Genomic DNA, 21965 nt, shown 5'->3' with positions numbered 1-21965 from the left:
AGAAATTACAACAGACACCTCAGAAATACAAAAGATTATAAGCGAATACTATGACCAATTCGACAATCTGGAAGAAATGGATAAACTCTTAGAATCATACAACCTTCCAAAACTGGATCAAGAAGAAGTAGAGAATTTGAATAGACCAATCACCAGTAAGGAGATCGAAACAGTAATCACAAACATCCCCAAAAATAAAAGTCCAGGACCAGACGGCTTCCCCGGTGAATTCTACCAAACATTCAAAGAAGACTTAATACCTACCCTTCTCAAACTCTTCCAAAAAATTGAGGAGGAGGGGAAGCTCCCTAACTCATTCTACGAAGCTGACATTACCCTGATACCAAAACCAGACAAGGACAACACAAAAAAAGAAAATTACAGGCCAATATCACTGATGAACATCAATGCAAAAATCCTCAACAAAATACTAGCAAATCGCATACAACAATACGTTAAAAAGATTATACACCATGATCAAGTGGGATTTATTCCAGGGATGCAGGGATGGTTTAACATTCGCAAATCAATCAACGTAATACACACATTAATAAAATGAAGAATAAAAATCACATGATCTTCTCAATAGATGCAGAGAAAGCATTTGACAAGATACAGCATCCATTTATGATAAAAACTCTGAATAAAATGGGTATAGAAGGAAAGTACCTCAACATAATAAAGACCATATATGAGAAACCCACAGCTAATATCATCCTCAATGGTGAAAAACTGAAAGCCATCCCTTTAAGAACAGGAACCAGACAAGGATGCCCACTGTCACCACTCCTATTTAATATAGTACTGGAAGTCCTAGCCAGAGCAATCAGGGATCCAAATTGGAAAGGAAGAAGTGAAACTGTCACTATTTGCAGATGACATGATTTTATATATAGAAAACCCTAAAGAATCCACCAGAAAACTTTTAGAAGTAATAAACGAATATGGTAAAGTTGCAGGATACAAAATCAACATACAAAAATCAGTTGCATTTCTGTACACTAACAACGAAGTAGCAGAAAGAGAAATTAAGAATACCATCCCATTTACAATTGCAACACAAAGAATAAAATACCTAGGAATAAACTTAACCAAAGAGGTGAAAGATCTGTACACCAAAATCTATAAAACATTTCTGAAAGAAATTGAAGACACAAAGAAATGGAAAGATATTCCGTGCTCTTGGATTGGAAGAATTAACATAGTTAGGATGTCCATACTTCCTAAAGCATTCTATGGATTCAATGCAATCCCTATCAAAGTTCCAGCAACATTTTTCACAGAAATAGAACAAAGAATCCTAAAATTTATATGGAACAACAAAAGACCGCGAATAGCTAAAGGAATCCTGAGAAAAAAGAACAAAGCTGGAGGTATCACACTCCCTGATTTCAAAATATACTACAAAGCTATAGTAACCAAAACAGCATGGTACTGGCACAAAAACAGACACACAGATCAATGGAATAGAATCGAAAGCCCAGAAATAAACCCACACATCTATGGACAGCTAATCTTTGACAAAGGAGCCAAGAACATACAATGGAGAAAAGAAAGTCTCTTCAACAAATGGTGTTGGGAAAACTGGATAGCCATATGCAAAAAAATGAAAGTAGACCCTTACCTTACACCATACACAAAAATTAACTCCAAATGGATTAAAGACTTGAATGTAAGACCTGAAACTGTGAAACTTCTAGAAGAAAACATAGGCAGTACGCTCTTCGACATCGGTCTTAGCAACATCTTTTCAAACACCACGTCTGACCAGGCAAGAGAAAGAATAGAAAAAATAAACAAATGGGACTACATCAAACTAAAAAGCTTCTGCACAGCAAAGGAAACCATCAACAAAATGAAAAGACAACCTAACAATTGGGAGAAGATTTTTGCCAACCATACATCTGATAAGGGCTTAATCTCCAAAATATATAAAGAACTCATGCATCTCAACAACAAAAAAACTACCAACCCAATTAAAAAATGGGCAAAAGACCTGAACAGACATTTCTCCAAAGAAGATATACAGATGGCCAAGAGACACATGAAAAGATGTTCAAAATCACTAACTATCAGGGAACTGCAAATCAAAACTACAATGAGATATCACCTCATGCCCGTCAGAATGGCTATAATTAACAAGACAGGAAACAACATGTGTTGGAGAGGCTGTGGAGAGAAGGGAACTCTCATACACTGCTGGTGGGAGTGCAAACTGGTGCAGCCACTATGGAAAACAGTATGGAGATTCCTCAAAAAAATCAAGGATAGAACTACCATATGATCCAGCTATTCCACTGTTGGGCATTTACCCAAAGAACTTGAAAACACCAATTTGTAAAGGTACATGCACCCCTGTGTTCATTGCAGCGTTATTCACAATAGCCAAGATTTGGAAGCAACCTAAGTGCCCATCAAGGGACGAATGGATAAAGAATTTGTGGTATATATACACAATGGAATACTACTCAGCCATAAGAAACGATGAAATCCAGCCATTTGTGACAACATGGCTGGACATTGAGGGTATTATGCAAAGTGAAATAAGTCAGAGGGAGAAGGTCAAATACCGTATGATTTCCTTCATTAAGTAGTAGATAATAACAACAATAAACAAACATAGGGACAGAGATTGGATTGGTGGTTACCAGAGGGGAAGGGGGGAGGGAGGAGGGTGAAAGGGATAATTCGGTACATGTGTGTGGTGATGGGTTGTAATTAGTATTTTGGTGGTGAACATGATGTAATCTATGCAGAAATAGAAGTATAATGATGTACACCTGAAATTTTTACAATGTTATAAACCAATGTTACTGCAATAAACAAAAAATTTTTAAAAAAAGAAAGAAAGAAAGAAAAAAACTTTGACAGGTAGAACTCAGTGAAGGGACAGATCCCTGGTGGAATCTCAGCAGGTGGCACTGGGGCAAAGGGCACGTGAGGGTTGAGCAGGGGCACAGCCAGAGGACCAGGTGCAGAGAGTCCAAGAAACAGAGAACCCAGCATGAGAGGCAAACTTGGGCTCCCAAAGAGTTTGGAAACAAGTCATAGAGGCCCTTGAATGTCAAGCTCAAGGATTTGCACTTTATTCTGAAAGCGGAGGAGAGCCCTCAAAAGTTTCTGACTGGGAAGAGGCACAATTAAGGCTGTGCCTCAAGGGGACACGGATTCCAACAATGAATCTGCAGTTAACTTCCCAGGAGACTGAGACAATCTCTCTCTCAGGGGCCTTGGTTCACCTGTGAACTAGGATAACTCTGCATCTAAATCTGGCAACAGTGTGGGGAGAGGCAAGTTGAAGGAGGTTAAACTCGTCCTTAAATCTAGAGTCCAGATCTGGGGCATGACCTCCGGGATCTGTATCTTTCACAAGGCCTGGAGTGATTCTGGTGGGTGGCAGTTTGTGAATCCCCTGACTCGTGGCCCCTGACAGGCTGCTCATGTTTTCATGTGCTGAGATTAGTGGTGGAGTGGGGAGGGCAGGGTTTAAAGGTGAGGAAAGAAAGGTCTCTGAGACGGCTACAACTGTCTAGGCAAGAAGCAATGAGAAGGTGGGCTGGAGGCAATAGAGAATGGGAAAAAAAATGACTAATGGACACCCCCACCAACGTAGAATTGAGAGGATTTACCTGATAATTGGAAATGAGGCTTGAGGGGGGGGAAGAGGCAGGGATGACTACAAGGTTTGGAGCCCAGACCAGGGCACTGACAAATTTAACACATGCAAGGAAGGAAATTATTAACTTCAGTCTTGGTCTTCCCATTCTGATTCTTATAAACCAGTTTACATGGGTCTGATCACTACTGGGTGAAAGATGGTCCAAACCTCTCAAACAACAGCTAACACTTATTACCCACAGACCATGTCATGGGCACGGCGCTCTGCACTTCAGTCTCATTTAATTGTCACTACCAGGGAGCTCTAACCCCAGTCTACGTGCTGCACGTTCATTCTCTCATTTAACCCTCAAAATACCCTGAGTGCTGCTACAGCCCCATTTTACAGATGAGGATACTGACACAGAGTAACCTCCCCAAGGTCACTGAGAAAAAGAGCAGACATTCAAAGTCAGACAGTCTGCCTGAGAACCCAGGCTCTCAGCTGCTGTGCTCCCTGTAGCCCTGTTACACAGGGTCAGGTCTGGACACAAAGGTGAGTGAGGCGACCATGAATCACAGTCTGTGCAGCATTTTCAGGCAAGTGAAAGATACAAGTTGTGTTTTAAAACACTGCCTAATACTCAAGCAGACCGTTCAAATTCAAATGTTTAAATGAATGGGATTTTTTTTTTTTTTCCTGGTTTGTTTGCCTCGGAAAACAAATTCAGATGATGTGATTTTTTTTTTTTTTTTTGGTAATACTGGAAAAGTCTCTGTACCCTTTTGGCAATGAGGATTGCTATAAAATGTCCTAGAAAGCTCTGTCGGGAAGTGATTGCACAGTTGTGCAGTTCAGGCTGTCTCCTGAGATTTCCTCTGGGTTCCCTTTCGCGCGGTCACTGTGTAATGACAGAAGCTGACAGACGGTGAAGAGAGGGCTCTCGATCTTTATCTTAGCACAGACTCACATTCAACATAATCCAATACAGCTGAAATACAGCTGATGCTGGTGGGAAGGTGTGATACTGTGATTTATAATAAGAAATACGTATTTGGCCTTCATTCCTGGTTCTGGCATAGAGCTCCTAAAGGCTTGGAATTTTCTAAATGAGGAGTGTGATAAAGGTCTCTTGCTATGTTAATGAGGTGACTTAGGAATGATAGGTGGTTGCCAGTGTTACCCTAGCCCCTGGCCATATAAGACATTAACCACAACCCTGCTCAGAACAACCCTAATATGTTCTCTTTAACTTACACGAAACCACAACAAGAGGAAGGAGGACACGGCTGAGACATATAGTTGAAACCAGTTAAAACTAGTTGAAGGCAACATGGCAGTCTGACTTGACATAGACCCCGCAGCTCATTATATGTTCATTGGAATATATTACCATATTGTGGAACACACCCACCAACGCCATGACAGTTTACAAATGCCATGGCAACAGCAGGATATAACCACATGAGGAAAGAAAAGAGGTGGCACTCCTGTTCCCCTGAAAAGTCTGTCTAGTTCCCCACATACCTATGAATATTCCTCCCCTTCATTACCTTGACCCCTTATAACAGCTGCTTAATCACCCCAAGAGCTGAGAAGTTGATCTGTGAACTTAGTTCCCACTTCTCCATTCTTTGGCCATTGAATAAAGCTTGCACTCTTCAAACTCAGCTTTGGTTTTGTTTCAAATTCACAACACTGAACCAGAAAGAACCCTCCAGGGAAGGGACAGATTGTGGGTGTGAGGCCCACCCATGTGCCCCTCCCCAGAGCTCCACCGAATATGGGTCAGAGTCCCATGGGAGTGAGGAGAAATTAGTAACACCAGTGAAGCCAATCAGGTGAACTTTCAGACTCCCCACTCATCCAAAACCCCTGACCTCCAGGGAGGGAAATGGGGCTGGAGATTGAGTTCAAGCACCACTGGTCAATGATTTCATCAATCTTGCCTAGGTAATGAAGCCTCCATGAAAACCCATAAGGACTGGGTTCAGGGTACTTCTGGGTTACTCAACACATGAGAGAGAGTGGCACTCTGAGAGGACACGGAAGCTCTGCACCCTTCCCCATACCTTGCCCTATGCATCTCTTCCTCTGGTTGTTCCTGAGTTATATCCTTTCATAATAAACTGGTAATCTAGTGAGTAAACTGGCTTCCTGAGTTCTGTGAGGCGCCCTAGCAAATTAATCGATCAGAAGCACAGATGACAACCTGGACTTGCCACTGGTATCTGAAGCAGAGGGCAGTCTTGTGGGACTGAGCCCTTAACCTGTGGAATCTGATGCTGTCACTGGAAAGGCAGTTCAGAACTGAGTTGATTGACTCGCAGGACACCCAGCTGGTGTCAGAAAATTGCTCGGTGTGGGGAATCACTGTGCCCCCCTACTATCACACACTGGAATTGGTGACCAGAACTGTCGGTTTTCCCACACGTCCCAAAATTCTGAGAAGCTTCGTAAAGCCTCCTTTCTCTCACAGTATCTTCAACCCATCCAGTTACATCATATCCAAATGTCATGACAGCAATTTGTGTCTATAGTTACCCGACTACGTTACAGATGAAAAAGAGAAGAGAATCATTCAATGTATCCAACACTTATTTTACTCCCATGGAGTTTATCCCATACCACACCTTCCTGCAAACTGCTCACAATAGCCCTCATGTCTATATTCTATTCAAATGAACACTTTAATCAGATGTTACATTCAGTTACTAGAACATGCTATGTAAATGTACAGGAGCCTGACAGATGGTGATGTAGCTTCATGGCTTAAATAACACTAGCACTTGCTGCAGTCTATGTTATTACTCAGTCTGCCTTTATTATGGCTTTAAAAACTAATTTTTAAAAGTGCACAATTCCTTTGGGCTACTCTGTTTAGGAAAACTTAGGGATAAAACATTTCCAGTAATAAATAAATTAGCTGTATACAAGTTCAGATAATAAAAATGTCAAATACTGGAAAAAAATCTTAATTAGCTCAATTTAAATATGGAGCCATTTCATTTAAATATCTAACTTGAACCTTCAGTGTTTCACTTATTTTACGTGTTAATCCCATTATACCAGGTCTTATTTCAGTAATTTCTCGACTATCCCAGACAAGATATTAAAAAAACTCAACTCCTGTCAATTACATTATCTGTCTTCATGTGATCAGGAGGACAGACTTCTGCCTGCTCCCTACATGGGAGTCACAATAAGAAAAGAATTTCCCCAAAACACTAGCGAAGAGCAAATAATGGTCACTCAGAACAAGGACTGCACGGCTGTGAACAGTCACATTCTGCCTCCAGAGCCTTCACTTCAGCAAACAAGGGCGGATTCCTCTCAACACTCAACTTTGGCTGAGAAACACTGAGGTCACAGACTGAGCCATGATGCAGAGGCTATAGACACTGACAAAAGTACTCCTGGTAAGGTGGCAGGGCTGTCAAGCAGTGCCTTTCCATCAACAACAAATGCCTGCATTTGTCATTGTCAACAAGGCTCAGGAGCATGATTCAGTTTTTCTCAAAATGTCATGACATCCTGCTGAATCTTCTTCCACTAGGCCTGTTGAGACCAGAGGAACCGATCACATTTCTCAAGCATGCTTTGTATCAAGGCTCTGAAATCCCAAAGAAAAAAAACAAGCAAATTTAGTTGTCATTGTTCATTCTTCATAGAAAACTTAAACACTCACAGGGAATTAGATGATTCAAAAAGCTGACTGATTTTGTGCATCAAAAGACACAACACAGATTGTGTGCATCAAAAGACACAATAGAGGGGCCGGCCCCGTGGCCTAGTGGTTAAGTTTGGCACGCTCCCTTTCAGTGGCCCAGGTTCATGGGTTCAGATCCCGGGCGTGGACCTACATCACTTGTCAGCCATGCTGTGGCAGCGACCCAAGTATAAAATAAAGGAAGACTGGCACAGATGTTAGCTCAGGGCTAATCTTCCTTAGTGAAAAAAAAAAAAAGACGACGATGACACAACAGAGTGGAAAGGCATCCTATGAAAAGGCATCCCATCTAACAGAATAGAAAATATTTGTAAATCATATAGCTGATAAAGGGTTAATATGCAGAATATATAAAGAACTCATACAACAACAACAACAACAAATTATGTAATTAAAGACTGGGCAAAAGGCTTGAATAGGTATTTCTCAAAAGATGGTATACAAATGACCAACAAGCACATGAAAAGATGTTCGACATCACTAATCACTAGGGAAATGCAAATAAAAACCACAATGAGATATCACCAAACACCCATTAGGATAGCTATTATCAAATAAAACAGAAAATACCTAGTGTTGGCAAGGATGTGGAGAAATTGGAACTCTTGGACACTGCAGGTGGGATGTAAAAGAGTGCAGCTTCTATGGAAAACAGTATGGAGGTTCTTCAAAAAATTAAAAATAGGGGCTGGCACGGTGGCCTAGTGGTTAAGTTCAGTGCGCTCCACTTCAGTGGCCTGGGTTCAGTTCCTGGGTGCAGACCTACACCACTTGTCAGCAGCCATGCTGTGACAGCGACCCACATACAAAATAGAGGCAGACTGGCAGCCGATGTTAGCTCAGGGCCAATATTCCTCAGCAAAAAAAAAAAAAAATTTAAAAATAAAATTACTATATGACCCAGTAATTCCACTTCTGGGCACATACCCAAAAGAAATGAAAGCAGGGTCTCAAAGAAATATTTATAGACCCATGTTCATAGCAGCATTACTTACAATAGCTAAGACGTGGAAGTAACCCAAGTATCCATCAATGGAAGAATGGAAAAATAAAATGTAGTATATCCACACAATGGAATATTATTCAGCCTTAAAAAGGAAGGACATTCTGACACATGTTACAACATGGATGAACGTTGAGGACATTAAACTAAGTCAAATAAGCCAATCACAAAAAGACACTGTATGATTCCACTTATATGAGGTACTTAGAGTAGTTAAAATCATAGAAGCAGAATAGAATGATAGTTGCTAGGGCTGGGTAGAGGGGGAAAGTGAACAATTGCTATTTAATGGGTACAGAGTTTCAGTTTTGCAAGACGAAAAAGTTCTGGAAACTGGTTGCACGATGATGTGGATATACCTAATACTACTGAAATGAACACTTAAAAATGGTTAAGATGGTAAATTTTATGTTATCTGTATTTTACCACAATTAAAAAAATAAAACCTGACTGAGACAATTAGGAATCTGGTACCAATAACATTCTTAAATTGGGTATTGACCCTAATCCAAACAGTTCTTGGTCATAATGATGAATGAAATATTACTTTAGCCTCTTCCCTTATTCACCTTAATCAACAGATGAGTCTCAGGCCCCTCATCTGTTAGCAAGGGGCTGGGACTGGATGATCTCTATACTCCTGTCCACCTCTGAAAATCTGTGCAGTTCTATATTCCCCAAGCACCTATGGAGAGGGCATAACAATGGCATGACAGACAGGTATTACCTCTGCCTTTTCTCAGCAATCCTCAGAATATCGCAGGTTCTGGTAAACCTCTCTGACAGCTCAAGGGTCAGACCACATTCCTGTAGCAGTGACCAGGCCTGATCTGGGCCCATGGCCTTAGCTAACAGGAGCGCCACGTTCTCCACATTGATGGGGGAAGGCCCATCACTGAAGTTCCCATTTGGTGACTTCTTGGGGGCTGGCCTTGTGCTCTTGTTCTGTACGAGATGTAGGAGAAGCTTCCATTCCTCCACCGTCTCTGGGATCCAACCTGTACAAACACACAGAAACCAGGCTGGCTCTGACCACTCTTAGCACTCCGCCTGCATACAGGAGACAGTCAAAACCGTTGGTGAAAACGTTTACTATCAAAACATAAAAATATTGAAGAACATAATCTCATCACCCGAACACCAAGTTGTTTCCTGAACATTTGTTGAATAAATAGTTCATGATACGGAGAAGCCACAAAATTAGCTTCAGAATTCTCTCACCCACTCACCCACTCACTCACTCAGTAAGTACCCAGGACACCTCTATGCCAGGCACAGGATGTGCACTAGGAACAAATCAGACATAACGATCCCTGCCCTCTTGTGGAGCTTACAGTCTAGTAAAGGAGACAGGACTTAGACAAACACATACATATATCTATACTTATAAACTGTGCTAAGTGCTACAAAGGAAAAGATCAAGGAACCATTAAAAAGAATGGCAGGTTTTTGGGGGGATCTGAGAAGGGCTCTATGAGGAAGCGACGTTTAAACAGACAGCTGAAGATGAGACCAGCTTACAGAGCATGTGCATGTGGCCCACATATGTGCAAACCTGGGGTGGGGGGCATCAGGAACGGAGGGTGAAGGAGCTTGTATTTCTGACACAGGAAACATGGAAGACATCTCTACACAGGAGAGAAGTTGGTGAGTTCAAAACTCAAAAAAGGCCTATCGTGCCCAAAGGCAGTAGTGAGTAGTGAGAAAGACATGACAGGGCCAGGCCTTAAGGGACCAGCTTAAGAATCCAGATTTTATTCTTTTATTCTGAGTTTAATGAGTTTAATCCAATTTTTTTTTTTTTTTTTTTTGTAAAGAGATCAGCCCTGTGCTAACATCTGCCAATCCTCCTCTTTTTTCTGCTGAGGAAGACTGGCCCTGGGCTAACATCCGTGCCCATCTTCCTCCACTTTATATGGGACGCCACCACAGCATGGCTTGCCAAGCAGTGCATCGGTTTGCGCCCAGGATCCGAACCGGCGAACCCCAGGCCGCCGCAGCGGAGCACACACACTTAACTGCTTGTGCCACGGGGCCAGCCCCGTAATCCAATTTTTTTTTTAAAGAACCATTCTGGCTGCTGTAAGGAAAATGAATTAAAGGTCAGCAAGAATGGAAATTAGATGACCAATTATGAGGTTACTGCAGCAGTCTAGGCAAGTCGCTAGGACCAGGGTAACGGTGGAGGAGCAAAAGGAAGTACATGGATATAAGATATATATATTTGCCAGTAAAATCACCACGCCTCGGAGAGTGATACTAACATGAGCTATGAAGAGACAGAAGTGTCAAGAAAAGACCCCCATTTAATACACCAAGGGTAAGAACAGCTGTCGTAATTATAGTAAAAAAATATCAAGGGTACTTTTATCCGGACAGGGAGGATTTTAGGGATATTTATTTTCTTTATGTTTCCTGAATTTCCCATTTCTTTCTATAACAAACTGCATGTTGTAACTTTAAAAACATAAACCATTCGTATCTGAACTTCTCTGGTTATTTTTCAGAAGTGAATGCATGGCTATAGCTCTAATCCTACAAAACCATCCGGCCCACTTGTTTCATTTCTGAAACAATAATGATCTCACTAATGATTGCTATAGCTGAAGCTAACCCCTGCCAGTCACCTGGCTTCCCTGCTCCCTGCTAACTTTGCCTCCCCACACCCACAGGTCACACTGCTGGACGAAGGATCCCGATGTCACGCTGCTGGCGTCTCTGCACTGAGATGAATAAACGACAGTGTAACACAGACCACAACCACTGCTCTAGTGCAGGAGGAGCTCTCAGACCTCAGACATCAGTGTCAAGTCTTTACCTTCGGATGGCTATTGTATCTGTGTGGGATCCATGAAAATTAAAATTAAAAAAAAAAAAGTATCTAAATACACAGGAAGGCTTAGGGAATCTGACTGCAACTCTACTTCGAGTTCATCTTATCGCTCTCTAACTTCTGCCTGTGTAAAAAGGCAACACGATGCGGAGATAAGAACCTGAGCACATACTTTAGAGAAAGTCAGACCTGGCTCTGAACCCCAGCTCCGACATTAACTAGTTGTACGACTTTGGGGAAACCAATTGTCCTTTTTCTGGGCCTCAGTTACAACTTCTGTAAAACAGAAGTAATAGTAACCATCCCACGCGTTTGTTATCTCATTTAAACAGCATATGGAAAAGCAGCTAGCACAGAGCCTAACACACGTAGGCTCTCATTATATAGAAAACCTGCCTGTACTTTATTCCTAATTATGATTTCATGATATACCAAGTGGTACAGATCAAAAATACTCCACAAATTTGACAGCTAGCTAGAATTATATACATGGTCATTGAAATGTTTATCGAATTTCCTTATTGAAAATTCTGGAGTGACTTCTAAAATACCACAACCAAGAGTAACCAACTGGGATTTACTTACCATTGTCCCCTTCCATCAGGCTCATATCATTCAGATACACAATGTTGGTGAAGGCCTCTCTTCTTCTCTGCAGCTCCAAACAGAGCATAAGATATCCTGGCCAGAAACTAAAGAGACCAAAGTTGAAGAAAGCAAAAGAGGCAGTGAATTTATCTGGAGCTGTGCTGTCCAATACAGTAGATACTGGCATCAGGTGGCTATTTAAATTTAAATTAATTAAAAGTAAATAAAATTAAAGAGTCAGTTCTTCAGTTGACCAATCCATATTTCAAGTACTCAGTGGCCACACGCAGACAGTGGCTCCCATATTGGACAGTGCAGTAGAACATTTCCATTATCACAGAAAGTTCTATTAGACAGCCTTGATCTAGAGCATTTAAGAAAAAAAGTAAAAGCTAGTGACAAATACTGACATTGGAGGCCAAACGCCAATTAGGAGATATTTAAGCTTATACATTTTATAAACTTTAAGATTCAATAAAAAATTAGCATGTTTCTCCCCCAAATATGGAAACTTTGGAAGTTCTCCTTCCCCCTCCTTCATTTGCTATATCCAGTATCTACAAGTCCCACTGCATTTTCCTTTGAAATGTCCCTTGGACGTGCTCCCTCTGCTGCCCTGCTAATCACCAATTCAGTCATACCTGAACTACTGCAACACCTTCCCAGCTGGCCTTCCTGTCTCCAATCCTTCTCACGTACGACACCAGAAATGATCTTCAGAAAGCTCCATTTGCATCATGTCATTTTTGTACCAAAAAGTCTAAAAAGGTCTCTGCTGATAACTAAATTCTTCTGACTCCCTTTCAGGGTCCTATATGATCTCATCATCTACCACCTGGCCAGTCTTGTCCCCCATTATCAGTGAGCAAATATGTATCAAGTACCTACCACTGTATGAATTAGACATTATGAGGGAAAAGAAGACTCGGGTCCCTATCTCCAAAAGATTGTAATCCTGGTGAAGGCCCAAAATAACATCCTTAGGCAATAAATAACTAATACGTGGTATGGATAAAGCCATGTCAGTTTCTCAGGCCCCTGCTCTTGCTGTTTCTCTCGCCTAACCTGCTCTCCTTCTGGCTCCTATACAAATACAAATCCTCCCCAGCCTACAGGGCTTACCTCCAAAGTCTCACCCCGTCCCTGAGTCCTTCACCAGCTATTCTGTTGAGCCCTTTCTGATCCCTCCCGTCTCGGAAACCCTGTATCAATTATAACTTGCATGACATAGTCTGGTGCTTAATTCAATGCCATCCTCAGGCCTGAGAACTGGGGCTAACAACTAAGCAGAAGGGGGAGAGAGGAATCAGCAAGGCCAGTCTCTTCTACACAAAGAAAAAACATGTAAACATTTTAAAGGAAAAAGATATTTACTTTACTATCACTTTAAAGATAAAAGTACTTTTACGTAGCAAAGAGAATTCCGAAATGATAAAGCATATCAATTCAGGCCCTTAACTACAAAGTTATTAACTAAAATGACTCTAATCTTAAGTTCAGCTTCTAAGAAAATTCTCACTTACCCATGAGACCTACAGATGTCAGTCATTTTCTCTTTGGTTGTAAAATCTGCAGGGAGTTTAATTAGATGAAGGATCAGCTGACTATAACCCCAGGAAAACAAGTGTGAATGAGGCCTGTGAAATGAAAAACTCTCAGTACACTAGACAGGAAATAAACTCTACAAAATGCTTATTAGTCATCTAACAGGTAAGAACAGAGTTTAATTATATTTGTTCCAATATTATTATATTTTCAAACATTTCTACTTGGCTTTCGAAAAATTAAAAATAGTTATTTTTCCTATAACAAATACCCGTTCATTTTTTTAAATTAGACATTTTAGGTAATCAAAAGCAAAAGAAAAAAAGCCCATAATTTCATCACTCACAGATAGCCATTGTATATCCTAACAGACCATGGTCTAGGTATAAACGATAGGCATTTGAGGGGCTTTTAAAAAGCTTCTCCTGGAGGAAATCACATTTTTGATACATTATAAGTATTAGTATTTCTGATACATTACAAGTGTATTTTTTTGGGGCCGGCCCCATGGCTTAGCGGTTAAGGGCGCGCGCTCCACTACTGGCAGCCCGGGTTCAGATCCTGGGTGCGCACCGAGGCACCGCTTGTCTGGCCATGCTGAGGCCGCATCCCACATACAGCAACTAGAAGGATGTGCAGCTATGACATACAACTATCTACTGGGGCTTTGGGGGGAAAAAGGGAAAAAAAAGGAGGAGGATTGGCAATAGATGTTAGCTCAGGGCCAGTCTTACTCACCAAAAAAAAAAGAGGAGGATTGGCATGGATGTTAGCTCAGGGATGATCATCCTCACAAAAAAATAAATAACTAGGTAAATAAATAAATAAAACAAGTGTATTTTTTATGAATCCTATTTTTTCAAAAAATCCTAAATCAGGTTACGGCTGGAAATCCCTTGGCAATTTCCAGGAAGAAACCACAAACACACACCATTTTCTCCCTCTAACACAGCCTTAATCACCAAGGGCTCTTCAGGTGGGCCCATGAGAGAGCTTCAGGGTGTTAGCCTAATTCTCTGAAACATGTGCAAATGTTGCCTGGATGTGCGTTTTTCTGAGAGAACAGAAAATCTAAGACCCCATCAGATTCTTACAGGGTCTGTGACTCATCAAGTATTCAGAAGCACTAAGAAGCACACTCAATCTCGTTACTACCATGACTGGGTCAGTCTCTTCCATAGCTGTTCCTGAAGTAAGCCAAGAATGTGTCATGTGAATAAACTGATTCCACTTTAAAGGAATATCAGAGCTTCGAAAGAGGACTCTTTCCATACCTGGGGTCTCCTTCATCGTCCATGGTGCTGGTGCTTGGGGGAGCATCATGGGACACTGCCAAAAGCAGCCAATCCAATCTTAAAGACTCTGGTTGTAGAAGGGCCTCGAGGAAGGATGGCCTAAGAGAAAGTTGGGAGAAAAAGCACCAATCTTCATGCTGAGAAAGGAAGCATAAGATGTGAGGATGTGAAGAAAATGTTATTAAGGGATCAATATAGCAGATGAAATAATTTGAAAACCCTTCTGCTACAAAATGTCTAGAAATACTGGTGAAAATCTAATAGCCTTTTAAGTGAATAGTTGAGCCCCAAGATAATAAAGAAAATACCAAAGGACAAAAGAAAAAAGAGAGAGAAACAAAAACCAGTATGGCGGTGGGGGGGGGGTCCAGCCTGGTGGCATAATGGTTGAGTTTGGCGCACTCCGCTTTGGCGGCCCAGGTTCATGGGTTCGGATCCCAGGCGTGGACCTGTACTACGCCGCAGCCATGCTGTGGCAGTGACCCACATACAAAATAGAGGAAGACTGGCACAGATGTTAGCTCAGGGCTAACCTTCCTCAAGCAAAAAGAGGAGGATTGGCAACAGATGTTAGCACAGGGAGAATCTTCCTCAATAACAACACAAAAAAAACAGAAAACAAAAAAAAACAGTATGGGCCGGCTCCGTGGCTTAGCGGTTAAGTGCGCGCGCTCTGATGCTGGCGGCCCGGGTTCGGATCCCAGGAGCACCCCGAGGCACCACTTCTCCGTCCAACGTGAGGCCGAGTCCCACGTACAGCAACTAGAAGGATGTGAACCTATGACATACAACTATCTACTGGGGCTTTGGGGGGAAAAAACTGAATAAATAAAAAATCTTTAAAAAAAAAAAACAGTATGGCAATGTGAATCAGAGGGAGAAAGGGAGGGAGGAAGTGGCCAGGCTCAACAACCAAGGGGCACAGGTGTTTATGGTCACGCGGAAAGAGGAAATGAGGACTCAGCCTAAAAAGCGGCCGAAGAGCTGGAACTGAGATCCACCCACAAAAAGCTGGGATATCGTCAATAAAAAGGTGGCAATAAATCCACTTACCATGGGCCAGCCCCGCGGCTTAGCGGTTAAGTGCGCACACTCCGCTACTGGCGGTCCGGGTTCGGATCCCGGGCACGCACCAAGGCACCGCTTCTCCCGCCATGCTGAGGCCGCGTCCCACATACAGCAACTAGAAGGATGTGCAACTATGACATACAACTATCTACTGGGGCTTTGGGGAAAAACAGGAGGAGGATTGGCAATAGATGTTAGCTCACAGCTGGTCTTCCTCAGCAAAAAAAGAGGAGGATTGGCATGGATGTTAGTTCAGGGCTGATCTTCCTCACAAAAAAAAAAAAAAAATACACTCACCAGCAGAGACAATAAGGAAGCTGAGCTGTCTTAGCCTAGGCCTTGGAACAGGGGTTTAATTTTACATTGATGATCCGAAAATCCCTGAGAGGGAGAGGGAGGGAAGGGAAGTGCAGAATGTGCACATTTGTGGTGCGTGCTGTGAACTGTGAAAGAACAGGACGTGACTGCCAAAATCCTTCTCTTCCATGGTAGGGACCTCAAGCCTGTAGCAGTTGATAGTAAAAATGTTACAACTGCTTATACAAGAGCAACAATGCCCTACCAAAAGAAAAGAGAGTGCAATATTCCCCCCTTCTCACCGTTGATCTTCAGGCCTTGATTTCACCAGACTGTCTAAATAGGCCAAAAACTGAGCAGGATGATGACGACAAAGTTGCATGACATCCGAAGGCAAAATGGATGGGTAAAACCTGATTAAGGCTCGAAGGGCAGATTCCCCAAATTTCTCATACAATCTGCATTTAAAAATAAAACATGTGAGTAACGTCAGCAACACGGCAGAGTGAGCTGTTCCCTGCGTCTCTCCCCCTTCAAACTACAACTAAAAGGACATTCCCTGATCAGCAGAGGACACCCACACAGCACACCAGGCCACCTGAGAAACCCGAGCAGCTACAGATCTGAAGGTGGATGGACTACCCCAGGGGAGGTGGCAGAGATAGGTGAGCACCCTCTGGATCCCAGACACCCAGAGCACACATGTGACTACTTTCCTGGGTAGAGCAATCATAGCACCACTGTGGCCCCGAGGGTAGGAGCGTGCCTCAGAGCAACTGTGGAAACAGATGACAGCAGCCCTGAGCCCCCGTGTGATTGCTTCTCCATCTAGTGGGAGAGCCCTCAGGGCCACACGACCCACAGAAAGCAGTGCAGGCTTGGACCCAGTGGGGAAGCCCTGCCCACCAAGCACAAAGGCTGGTGAGACCTAGGAGCAGAGGGCAGCTGAGCTGACCCACAGGTGAACAAGCTCCCAGCTGCCACAAACGCCCACAGTACTGCCGCAGCCCTGAACAGGGGAAGCGTGTCTCAGCAGGACTGTGGGAGCAGGCAGCAGTAGCCCTGAGCCCCCGTGTGATTACTCTTGTCTGGTAGGAGAAACCACAATCCCACCAAGGTCCCAAGGAGTGGCTTTGGCTTGGTCCCAGAGGGGAGGCCCCGCCCACCAAGCACAAAGGCTGGTGCGACCTAGGAGCAGAGGGTAGCTGAGATCCCAGTCCGGGCAAACAAGCTCCCGGCTGCCGTGAACACCCATGGTACTTCTGCAGCCCCAAAGAGGGGAAGTGTGTCTCGGTAGGACTGTGAGAGCGGGTGGCGGTAGCCCTGAGCCCCCATGTGATTACTCTCTCATCCAGTGGGAGAATCTACAATCCCACCAGGTCCCAGGGAGTGGCTTTGGCTTGGTCCCAGAAGGGAAGTCCCACCCACCAAGCACCACAGCTGGTGCGACCTAGGAGCAGAGGACAGCAGAAACCGAATGAGCCTTTGGCTCCCATGAAAGCCCATAGTACTGCTGCAGCCCCAAAGGGGGAGCACAACTTGGCGGGACCGTGGAAAGAGGTGACAACAGCCCCGAGCCCCCCGCGTGACGACTTTCGCATTAGGTGAGAGACCCCACAGGGCTGCTGCGATACCAAGGAGTGACCCACACTCAGAAAGGCACAGCTGACAGGGATCGCAGCGGAGGGATCAGATTACACAGCTGCTGCCCACCCCCCGCAGTGGCAGGAGATGGAACCTGCATCAAGAAACTATCACTACAGGCTGGCACAAATCCACTCCATCAAATGGTATAAAGAAATTTATTAATACTCCAGATGAGAAGGAAAAAGACAAACACCCAAAAATCAATCCTGAAGGAAGAGAAATCTACAATCTAAGTGACAAAAGAATTCAAGACACCCATCATAAGAACACTCAATGAGCTACAAGAGAATTCTGAAAGACAGTTCAATGAACTCAGGAACCAAATTATTGAACAGAGGGAATTCTTCACAAAGGAGATCGAAACTATAAAGAAAAACCAAACAGCAGTGTTAGAGATGAAAAACACAATGGATGAGATCAAGAAAAATCTGGAGTCCTTAAACAACAGAATGGACAATATGGAGGATAGAATTAGCAATCTGGAGGATAGGAACACAGAAATGCTTCAGGTGGAGGAGGAGAGAGAATTTAGACTAAAAAAAAATGAAGAAATTCTCCAAGAAATATCCGACTCAATTAGGAAATGCAACATAAGGATTATAGGTATTCCAGAAGGAGAAGAGAGGGAAAAACGAGCAGAGAGCTTGTTCAAAGAAATAATAACTGAGAACTTCCCAAACCTGGAGAAGGAGCTGGAATTATATGTAACAGAAGCCAACAGAACTCCTAATTACATCAACGTAAAAAGACCTTCCCAAGGCATATATTAATAAAGCTGGCAAAAGTCAACGACAAAGAAAACATATTAAAGGCAGCAAGGCAGAAGAGAATCACCTACAAAGCAAGCCTTATCAGGCTCTCAACAGATTTTTCAGCAGAAACTTCACAGGCTAGGAGAGAGTGGAATGATATATACAAAATTTTGAAAGACAAAAACTTTCAGCAAATACATTATATCCAGCAAAAATATCCTTCAGATATGATGGAGAAATAAAAATTTTCCCAGATAAAAGCTGAGGGAGTTCATTGCCACAAGACACCCCCTACAAGATTTGATCAAGAAGGCCCTCATACCTGAAAAAAAAGAAAGGAAGGGTTTACAAAGCCTTGAGCAAGGGGATAAACAGGCAGACAAAATCAGAAAATTGCAACTCTCTATTAGAACAGATTAGCAAACACTTAGTTATCACACTAAAGATAAAGGGAAGGAAAATACCAAAAATAAATACCATCACTTCGTTTTAACCACAAATTCACAACACGTAACAGAATAAGTTGTGACAACAACAACTTAGAAGGGGAAAAGGAAAGGGATGAAACCTGTTTAGACTAAGGGAACAAGAGGCTATCAAGGAATGGACTATCTCATCTACAAGATCTTTTATACAAACCGCACGGTAACCACTAAACAAAAAATCAGTACAAGGACATGTGTGTGGTGATGGGTTGTAATTAGTATTTTGGTGGTGAACATGATGCAATCGATGCAGAAATAGAAATACAATGATGTACACCTGAAATTTTTACAATGTTATAAACCAATGTTACTGCAATAAACAAAAAATTAAAAAAAAAAAAAACAGGACAAGGACACAAATGATAAATAAAGATAAAACTGAGAATACCATCATAGAGAGCCACCAAACTGAATTAGCAGTCCAAAACACATGGAACAAGAAACAAGGGAAATACATAACAACTGAAAAACAAGCGATAAAATGGCAGCATTAAGCCCTCATATATCAATAATCACTCTAAATGTGAATGGATTGAATTCCCCAATCAAAAGACAGAGGCTGGATGGATTAAAAAACAAGACCCAACAATTTGCTGCCTCCAGGAAACATATCTCAGCTCTAAAGACAAAGACAGGCTTAGAGTGAAGGGATGGAAGACGATACTCCAAGCTAATGGCAAGCAAAAGAAAGCAGGTGTTGCCATACTTCCATCAGACACAGTAGACTTCAAGATGAAAAAGGTAAATGAGAGGGGCAATATATAATGATAAAAGGGACACTCCACCAAGAAGACATATCACTTATAAATATATATGCACCCAACACAGGAGCACCAGAGTACATAAAGCAACTATTAACAACCCAAAAAGGAGATATCAACAGCAATACAATAATAGTAGGGGACCTTAACACCCCACCTTACATCAACGGATAGATCATCCAGACAGAAAGTCAACAAGGAAATAGTGGACTTAAACAAAAAACTAGACTAAATGAACTTAATAGATATATATAGAGCACTCTAGCCAAAAACAGCAGATTACACATTCTTCTCAAGTGCAAATGGAACATTCTCAAGGATAGACCATATGTTGGGAAACAAGGCAAATATGTATAAATTTAAGAAGACTGAAATCATAACAAGCATCTTTTCCGACCATAAAGCTATGAAACTAGAAATCAACTACAAGAAAAAAGCTGGGAAAGTGACAAAAATGTGGAGACTAAACAACATGCTACTGAACAACCAATGGATCGTTAGAGAAATTAAAGGAGAAATCAAAGAATATCTGGCGACAAATGAAAATGAAAATACACCATACCAACTCACATGGGATGCAGCAAAAGCAGTCCTGAGAAGGAAATTCATAGCAATACAGGCTCACCTTAACAAACAAGAAAAATCCCAAATAAGCAATCTTAAACTACACCTAACAGAATTAGAAAAAGAAGAGCAAACAAAACCCAAAGTCAGCAGGAGGGAAATAATAAAAATTAGAGCAGAAATAAATGAAATTGAAACCAAAAAACCAGTAGATAGGATCAATGAAACAAAAAGCTGGTTCTTTGAGAAGATAAACAAAACTGACAAACCCTTAGCCAGACTCACCAAGAAAAAAAGAGAGAAGGCTCAAAGAAATAAAATTAGAAATGAAAGAGGAGAAATCACAACAGATACCAGAGAAATACAAAGGATTATAAGAGAATACTATGAAAAACGATATGTCAACAAATTGGACGATCTAGAAGAAATGGATAAATTCTTAGACACATACAACCTCCCAAAACTGAATCAAGAAGAAATAGTGGATCTGAATAGCCCAATCACAAGTAAAGAGATTGAAACAGTAATCAAAAACCTCCCAAAAAATAAAAGTCCAGGACCAGATGGCTTCTCTGAAGAATTTTACCAAACATTCAAGGAAGATTTAGTACCTATCCTTCTCAAACTATTCCAAAAAATAGAGGAAGATGGAACACTTCCTAACACATTCTACAAGGCCAACATAACTCTGATACCAAAGCCAGACAAGGACAATACAAAGAAGGAAAATTACAGGCCAATATCACTGATGAATATAGACGCAAAAATCCTCATCAAAATATTGGCAAACCGAATACAGGAATACATTAGAAAGATCATATACCATGATCAAGTGGGATTTATACCAGGGACACAGAGATGGTTCAACATCTGCAAATCAATCAATATGATATACCACATCAACAAAATGAGGAATAAAAACCACGTGATCATCTCAATAGATGCAAAGAAAGCATCTGACAAGATCCAACTCCATTTATGATAAAAACTCTCAACAAAATGGATATAGAAGGAAAGTACCTCAACATAATAAAGGCCATATACGACAGACCCACAGCCAACATCATACTCAACAGGGAAAAACTGACAGCCATCCCTCTGAGAACAGGAACAAGACAAGGGTGCCCACTCTCATCACTCTTATTCAGCATAGTATTGAAGACAAGAAAAAGGAATAAAAGGAATCCAAATAGGCAATGAAGAAGTGAAACTCTCGCTGTTTGCAGATGACATGATTTTATATATAGAAAACCTTAAAGAATCCATCAGAAAACTATTAGAAATAATCAACAACTACAGCAAAGTTGCAGGATACAAAATCAACTTCCAAAAATCAGTTGCATTTCTATACTCTAATAATGAAATAACAGAAAGAGAACTCAAGAATATAATCCCATTTACAACTGCAACAAAAAGAATAAAATATCTAGGAATACATTTAACCAAGGAGGTGAGAGACCTATACAATGAAAACTATAGGACATTATTGAAAGAAATCGATAATGACGTAAAGAAATGGAAAGATATCCCATGCACATGGACTGGAAGAATAAATATAGTTAAAATGTCCACACTACCTAAAGCAATCTACAGATTCAATGCAATCCCAATGAGAATCCCAATGACATTCTTCATGGAAATAGAACAAAGAATCCTAAAATTCATATGGGGCAACAAAAGACCTCGAATAGCTAACATAATCCTGAGAAAAAAGAACACAGCTGGAGGCATCACAATCCCTGACTTCAAAATATACTACAAAGTGCTCGCTTCGGCAGCACATATACAAAATATACTAC

The 21965-nt window shown here is 41.7% G+C and overlaps 1 protein-coding gene across 11 annotated transcripts in view; it reads right to left on the bottom strand.

Moving 5' to 3' along the window:
• Positions 1 to 6400: 6400 nt before the first annotated feature.
• Positions 6401 to 21965, bottom strand: part of HPS5 (HPS5 biogenesis of lysosomal organelles complex 2 subunit 2) — a 46279-nt gene continuing 30714 nt past the window's right edge. For 6 of the 11 annotated variants that reach the window (XM_004418490.3, XM_087433126.1, XM_087433122.1 and 3 more), the window contains 6 exons: positions 16260 to 16415; positions 14572 to 14691; positions 13276 to 13389; positions 11750 to 11856; positions 9059 to 9329; positions 6401 to 7211 (listed from right to left, as the gene is read on the bottom strand). In XM_004418490.3, coding sequence (XP_004418547.1) covers positions 7151 to 7211; positions 9059 to 9329; positions 11750 to 11856; positions 13276 to 13389; positions 14572 to 14691; positions 16260 to 16415 — 829 coding nt within the window. In that variant the 3' untranslated portion in view covers positions 6401 to 7150. The other 5 variants (XM_087433127.1, XM_087433128.1, XM_087433125.1 and 2 more) reach the window with 5 other exon arrangements.

Source organism: Ceratotherium simum, chromosome 7 (genome assembly GCF_057802395.1).
Source record: "Ceratotherium simum simum isolate JZ-2026a chromosome 7, ASM5780239v1, whole genome shotgun sequence".
NCBI lineage: Eukaryota > Metazoa > Chordata > Mammalia > Perissodactyla > Rhinocerotidae > Ceratotherium > Ceratotherium simum.
The sequence above is the reverse complement of the archived record's forward strand: the minus strand, read 5'-3'. Positions and strand labels throughout refer to the sequence as shown.